The sequence below is a fragment of the Gossypium hirsutum genome, chromosome A13, assembly GCF_007990345.1.
Source record: "Gossypium hirsutum isolate 1008001.06 chromosome A13, Gossypium_hirsutum_v2.1, whole genome shotgun sequence".
NCBI classification, from domain to species: Eukaryota; Viridiplantae; Streptophyta; class Magnoliopsida; order Malvales; family Malvaceae; genus Gossypium; species Gossypium hirsutum.
In genome coordinates this window covers 12,134,046-12,141,953 of record NC_053436.1, presented here as the reverse complement: position 1 = coordinate 12,141,953, position 7,908 = coordinate 12,134,046, and the positions used below count along the sequence as shown (strand labels likewise).

Genomic DNA, 7,908 nt, shown 5'->3' with positions numbered 1-7,908 from the left:
AAATAAATAAAATCAGTTCAACCGATCCGATTTGTACGATTAATTCTGAAAACAATCCCATTTATCACGTTTTGGAAGCTTCTCATTATGGCTTTAACATTTTCTCTTTCTCTCTTGGATTCCATGTGACTATTTTCACTTCCACAGGCTAAGATATATATTTGCAATGGCTATGGGACATATATTTTATTTTGTTCTTTTAAAATGTAACAATATAATAACATTAAAAGTTAAATATCGAAAAGAAAAATGATGGAACACATTACCATCTATAGGCTTAAAGTGATTTTATTATTTTTTTTTTGGAAAAAAATATAATTAGCTTTACAAAATAAATGTTACTTTGTATTAGATAGAGTGAATATATAAAAATTGTTAAATAAAAGGGTGAGTATCAATCATTGATCTATTAACACTGAAAATAATAAAACAAAATTTTCGTGTAATATTATTCAATAACTTTTAATATGTCCTAAGTCCACCCATTGCATGTCACTAATATTGAACAAAATTTACCACATCACAGAGAACCAATTTAGACCAGCTTATAGTATGCTCCTAACATATTATTATTATTATTATTATTATTATTATTAAGCATTGGTGGTTTGTTTTATTAAAAGAATGTAAAGATGAAAAAACATTAACATGCATATATATATATATATATGATTGTGATTATTGTTGTATTTTTAGTATTGTCACTATTACTATATATTCTCCGAAAACTAAGAGACAACCACATTTACACCCAACACACAAACAAAAGAAAAATCCAACCCTACACTTGAAATAGCTATGAAGTGAATTTGTCTCTGTGTTGATGATACCTTGAACAAACAAAAACTATAAAGGAAAGATGTTTGTTTCATAGCTAAGGGGTCACTCTCACAAATGGGCCATTCATTGATTAAATGCTTACTCATATGGTGTATCACCATCATCAACAGTGCTGGACCTGAGACAGGTGGGCCGTTTCATTGTTGGGGTAACCATTCATTTTCCTTCTCTTCATCTCTCTCCCTTCTTACACCCGGAGCTGCAGTAGTAATGGCGCTTCCATTTCCACTTTCTGAACATGAAAATTGCTGGTCAAGCACATTGACTGCCGTGTCCCAGCCGGAAGCCATGTCCATCATTGACCCTTCTTCTCTCTCCTTCCCTATCTTTTGCATCCATTTGTAGCATTTTAACAGGTTTTCCTGTACATATACCGAAACATTAAAATATAATACTTGCACTTTATTCTACTGCAATGTTCTCAAGTACCTTATGTACATATAAACAGCTGGAAATTGCTTTGTGATAGCAGGGGAATTGCAATGGGAACAGTTCATGGGAGGCAAAGAGAAGTGCCGACGCTGCAATTATCGATGGCTTGAACTCTAAAAGCTTTGTTACAGTTTGAGCTTTGAAGATGATTTCAACAGCTCGGGCTTTGATGGCTTGCCTTAATGCAGGGTCTTTGAGCTTCAAAAATGGAATGAAAAAGGAGATGAAAGAGAAAGGAGTAATTGAACGCATCCGCCATTTTAGTGCTCCCAATATTAAATATTCCATCCTCTCTATTGTTCGTGCATCAAACATGAAACCTCCATCGCCCTACATTAATGCCAAATAAAACACATCAACCTAAAACCGGTCTTAGGTTGCTGGCCACGTTACAAATTTTTACCTGAAAGTCGGCGAGAGAGAAGTCTGTTCTGTTCATCTTGGCAGCCAAAGAGACGCAAGAGATTGCAATAAGTCGAAGAACCCATTTCTTATTTTGCTGCAGCGTCAAAGTTACAGCTCTGTGAACTGAATAAATGGTGTTTTAACTAATAGCAAAGAACGAAGCTAAGAAGACGTTACCGGCATGGGTTGGCTTGATAAGAACCGGTCGAGATAATTAACAGCAAGATACGATATAAAGGGGTGGAATTTGCAAGAAAACTGAAACAAAAACTAAACTGAGATCACAAATGAAATAAACAAAGTGAGTGAGTGTTGGTCATTTACTTTACCTGTGAGATTAAACAAATAGCTTCTTCTCTGAAACAAACATCATCTGTAGCTTTGAGTGTGGGCATATGATCGGATTCAAGCAAGAAGAGGGAAGGGATAGTATTAAAGTTGGTTAATGGGTTTTCAAGATTGAACTTCATTAGCTTAGTGGCGCACTGCATAGCTACTATCTATCTGTATCTGTACCTACATTTTACCAAGAGAAGTGGGACTTTATGCAATTGCAGAAGATAGAAATCTGGTACTTATATAATTGAATGTAAAGGAAGGATTATTACCTCATAATGTTATGCATTTCCCATATTAATGAAAGGTGTAATTAATACCAGGTGGAGCTTCCAATCCATGCAGTATTTATTATGTACAAATTACAAAAAAAAAAAAAAAAAACAGTGGCGAACTGGCCACCTCTGAATTGTGTTCCCCTTCTTGCACCAAACTGGTAACATTGCAGTGCCAGGTTATAAATCTTCAGGTAGACATATAATTAAACTGAACTTTTATATGAATATATATTACCAAAAAAAAATTATATTCCAGATAAATTAAATTTCATTTTTTATATAAATATAGAAAATATCTATTTTTTTAAAATAAAAATTTTTGGCAGGCAGTAGGTACCCATAATATAAACTTTAATAGCAAATTAAAATGGAAGAATTTAATTGAGATAAAATTTTCATGAAATGATAAGTCATATTATATTTTTAAAGAAAGAATTCATATTCAAACTCTGAAAATAATATTATTAGTAAGAGTAATTATAAATCCTAAAAAAATTAATTTTTTTTATTTATTAAAATTTAAGCTCAAATTTTTTCTTAAAAATATTAAATTCTTTATCATTCAATCTAATAATGAAAAAAAAACACATAATAGATTATTTCTAGGCACCAAACATAAGAAGCCCTTTTGCTTTTCTTTTCTTCCTCTCCCCCTCCTCTTTATGTGCACATCAATATTATGGAACAATAATTATTCATTTACAAGTAATCAAATGTTAATAAGCTTATACACAAATTGAATGATTTGATTGTCGAAAAGGCTGAGAATTTTAAGGAGGGGGGATGAGAGGGAGAAATTGCAATGATAATAATGTGTATGGATAAGAGACAATAAAGGGAAAAACACATGCACATGCACATGCAGTGACATAATGAGTGCATGTTTCACGCCATACCACCAGGCAAATAACATCATCATACTATATGTTCTCAGCTTATATAAATTATAATAATAGTGATCAGAATGTGACAATGCCCCAGCAGCTGGTGGTCCATTTTTCAACATATTGTATTTGTGACCAAATCAAAAACCAATTTATAGTATTCAATCATGTTTCTTCGGAACAGGAGCCAGCCAAGGTTATGATGAAGTCACTAATTTATGCTGATGTATCAATAAGTAATCAGATAGCAAGATTTTTTCTTTGTTTTGGATAATTAGACAATTTGGTTGATGGTAATCAGATAACTAGTTTCATATAAGAATGTATAACATATATACCTATAGAAATGAAATTAAGTCATCTTTCTAACTACTTTGATTCCTTTTTATTTAAGGATAATTCAAATTTAAGTCTTATCATTCATGAATAATTTGAGTTGATTCTAATTTTAGTTTTAATTTATTATATGTGTATTATTTATTATTGTATTTGTAAATTTTTTTAGGAGGCATTTGGTTCGTCGAATCCTAGACTATATTCTGTAATAGAATTACAAGAATTTAATATTACAAGTGAAATGTGAAATTATCATATTCGGTTCATTTGACTGGGATGTATCAGATGTTTGATTAACGGAATGTGAGATTGTTTAGAAGCACATTTTACTCAATTGTCCTTGTTATAGAATTTGTTTTTTTAACAAGTTTAATTCTTTTAATATTTTTTAGTCTCAGTTTCCATAAAATTATGATAAATTATTACAATTATTACTTCTTATTACAATTTATATATTAATAAGTAAATATATTGTGTTGAAATAAATTTATAAACCATAACTATAATAATTCATGAAAAGTGATTGTAACACCAACCATAATTATGGTTATAACCATAATTAATATATTATTAAATAAATTATTAAATAAAATATAATTATTATAACTGTAATGTATATATCTATTGGTTCACTATTAAGAAAAAAATATTTTTTAATTAGTCTTAAAATTTATTTACAAAAAGAGTCTAAATTGATTAGAATAATAAAACAAAGGGCAAATTGATCCAAAAGTTAAGATTACGCCCGTAACCTAAGATTACTTAAGGAATGGATCGTAATAAGATGACATCCTATATTACGGGATGATTGTAATATGAGATTACGTGATGGTCAGAATGTTGAAATCCAAACACTATAATCAATCTTGAAGGTTTCTCAAACATCTTGCCATTTCCGCGGACTCTGTCCTTCATTTACTTGTATTCGTCTCTCTATTTATTCTCAGGGTGGAAACCTTCTTTTCACCATATTCTTATAAGGTAGTCCTACGGTCTACCCTTCTACTGGTCATTGGGTATCTCCCCTTTGGCGGTCAATCTTCAATCCATGGCGTGTAACAGCTTGTTTTTAGTAAAATCGGAATAGTGGTTTTGGGACCACAAATTCGAGTTAGAAAGAAAATTTATTTTAATATTATTACATGTTCTGCATATGATAGGAAAGACATTTGAAAATTTTCATAAGAAAATTTTACCGATTTCTTGTTTAATTATAGAAAGGTCCAAATTGCATAAAATGCAAAAGTTGAGTTCTTGTAGCTATAAGTATCAAATAGCTATGAAATTCAAAATTTGAGGTCCTTTTACGATAATTAGACCATTAAGAAAAGTTAGTAGATATTTTTGATGCTTCATCCATGGAAATTTAGAAAAAGAAAAGACTAAATTGGAATTTGGAATAAATAAAGATGATAATAGCCTGATATCATCTTATTTCATCATCTTCCCCAATTTTTCTATGGAAACCCTAGGAAAGAGAAAGAAAATCAAGCAAGCTTAATTAGGTAAGTAATCATGTCCTGTTTTTAGTAATTTTTATATTTTTGAGATCGGAATAACCTAATCTATCTATTTTGGGGATCGATTTGATAAGATATTAAAGTCTTGAAATTTTTCCATGGATGAATATGCTGAAAATTTGAATTTTATGGTAGAAAATGAAAGGTTGTTGATAGATAAACAACTTTTGTAAAGTGAATTTTCATGAAATTGTGTTTTAGGGACTAAATTGTAAAGATATAAAATTCATGGAAAATTTTTTATTTTTATGAAATATATGTCTGTAAATGTTATATGTAAAAATCAGTTAGGCTTGGAATAAGGATTAAATTGCATGAATTTTATTTTTCGAGCCTAGGAATGAAATCGTCATTTATGAAAAGTATAGGGGCAAAATGGTAATTTTTCCTAGGAAGTGAATTGAATTAAATTGAAAATGAAATGGATTAAATTGGCATTAAATTCATTTTATATAGATCCGGATAACTCAAATACGAAGTTAGATCCAGGAAAAGAAAAAGTGTCGAATTAGTAGATTTCTGTATACAAACAAGTTACGAGGTGAGTTCGTGTAACTAATTTTGTACATTTATATGCTTGAATTGAATGTTGTGTATGAGAATTATGTAGTTTTCATACATATGAAAATTGAATACATATCCGATAATGCCAAATAAATGATAAGTCTCATAGGAAAAAATGAAGTTCATTGGATACAAGTTTCCTGATTAGTTGTGATCTAGCATATGTTGCAGACACACCATAGCTCTTACGAGCATCCTGATATAAGCCCTCTCGAGCTTCCCGTTACATGGTTTCTGTGAGCATCCTGATCTGTAGTGATCCTACATGTGTTGCGGACTATCGCAGTTCTTTGTGAGCGTCATGTTATATGATCAATTGTGATCCTGCATATATTGCGGACACAAACACAGCTCTTTATGAACATCTTGATATAGGCTCTTTTTTGAGCTTCCTGACATGACTCACTTGAACATCTTGTTATATGGCTATCCGGAGCTCCCTGATAATAACTCTTCGAGGTTACCTATTAAGTTCAATGAGCTTCCTATTCTAAACTCTTATGAGTTTCCTGATTTAGCCCAGATAAGCTTCTTGTTACATGGCTCATATGAGCATCCTGTTATATGGCTCGAGAGAGTGCTTCCTGATTATATGCCCTAATTGGGTGCCCCTGAATATGAGTTGACGGTGTACAGTTTTGTACACTTTGAGTGTACTACATGTGTATCCATTGATATTTCAAATAAATTCAACGGGAATAGTTTTGACATGGTTTGAACTTAAGATGATTGATTATAGAAATACACATGTTATATGGAATTATGATATGAAAAGCACATGTTTATGAAAGTTATTACATGATGAGCTCATCTTTGATTTTTTATGTTTACATGATATACATGACTAACAAGTTTCTTGAAATCATATGTGTTTAGACAAATGGCCATAATGATTTGGATGCATGTTTGTATATTTATTTTGAATGTACATGATTGGTAAGTTAAATTCTTATTATACAAACTTACTAAGCATTTGAAATGCTTACTCATTTTTTTATCTATTTTATAGTGCTTGAAAGCTTGTAATGGTTGGAATCGATCGAAGCATCATCACACTATCCTTCAGCACGTTTTGGTATAAATAGCAAACTTATTTTGGTATAATGGCATGTATAGGCTAACTTTTCCAATGTTGGCATGTAAATAGTTGTTTGTAATCTAGCCATTGGAATGGCTAGTAATGGTATATTTAGTGAATATATACTTGAATTTATAATATGGTTAATATATATGTGTTTGGTATAGTTAGATTGAATTATGGTAAACATATATGTCTTTCAAAAGGTAAGCTTAAATACATAGCTGAGTTAAAAACTAAACCAATATTCTTGCAACAAATCTGTGAAGCTCAAAAAAGTGATGATGAATTACAAGCTAAACGGGTACAATGTGAACAAATTTCGATTCAGAATTTCAAACTGGATATGATGGTTGTCTGTTATTCAGAGGCAGAATATGTGTACCGAAGAATTTAGAACTTGTATAGAAGATATTGTACGAAACTCACAATGGTGTTATGTCTGTTCATCCGGGGAGTAACAAAATGTACAATGATTTGAAAAAGATGTACTGGTGGTCGGGAATGAAAAGTGATATTTCTGAATTTGTATCTAAGTGTTTGATATGTCAACAAGTTAAAGCTGAACACCAGGTACCTTTGGGATTATTACAGCCAATTACAATACCGGAATGGAAATGGGAAAGAGTTACTATGGACTTTGTATCAGGGTTACCCTTATCTTCGAAAAAGAAAAATACCATTTGAGTCATCGTTGACCGTCTAACAAAGTCTGCACATTTTATTCCAGTACGTATGGATTTCTCCCTAGATAGATTAGCATAGTTATATGTTTATGAGATTGTTAGACTACATGGAGTACCGGTCTCTATTATTTCAAACAGAGATCCTCGGTTTACATCTCGATTTTGGAATAAGTTGCAAGAAGCTCTGGGTACACAGTTACATTTCAGTACTGCATTCCATCCCCACACTAATGGATAATCCAAACGTGTGATACAAATATTAGAAGATATGCATCGGTGTTGCGTGATAGAATTCGAAGGTAACTGGGAAAAATATTTGCCTTTAGTTGAATTTTCATACAATGATAGCTATCAGTCAAGTATTAAAATGGCACCATACGAGGCTCTATCTGGTCATAAATATAAGATACACAGAGTTGATTTGATCTGTGAAACTGGAGAAAAGGTGAAAGTGATACGTAATAGCTTGAAAGCAGCATCTGATCGTCAAAAGTCTTATGCCGATATTAAACAAAAAGAAATAGAATTTCAAGTCGAAGACAAGGTATT

At 31.4% G+C, this 7,908-nt stretch overlaps 1 protein-coding gene across 1 annotated transcript; it reads right to left on the bottom strand.

The window, feature by feature from the left end:
- Window positions 1-765: 765 nt before the first annotated feature.
- Window positions 766-2,545, bottom strand: LOC107894120 (putative cyclin-D6-1). Its single transcript, XM_016819334.2, has 6 exons — window positions 2,286-2,545; window positions 2,007-2,193; window positions 1,855-1,935; window positions 1,676-1,771; window positions 1,270-1,602; window positions 766-1,202 (listed from the first exon to the last, which is right to left on the bottom strand). The coding sequence occupies exons 2-6, from the start codon at window positions 2,166-2,168 to the stop codon at window positions 978-980; spliced, it is 897 nt and encodes a 298-aa protein (XP_016674823.1). The 5' UTR covers window positions 2,169-2,193; window positions 2,286-2,545; the 3' UTR covers window positions 766-977.
- Between the last annotated feature and the right edge of the window lie 5,363 nt (window positions 2,546-7,908).

Bases quoted from the DNA above. Each gene is read 5' to 3' on its own strand.
- LOC107894120 (XM_016819334.2), bottom strand. From the start codon at position 2,168: ATGCAGTGCGCCACTAAGCTAATGAAGTTCAATCTTGAAAACCCATTA. The intron at 1,772-1,854 runs GTAACGTCTTCT...TTGACGCTGCAG, and splicing joins TATCAAGCCAACCCATGCCG to CAAAATAAGAAATGGGTTCT. The intron at 1,603-1,675 runs GTAAAAATTTGT...GCATTAATGTAG, and splicing joins TCTCTCTCGCCGACTTTCAG to GGCGATGGAGGTTTCATGTT.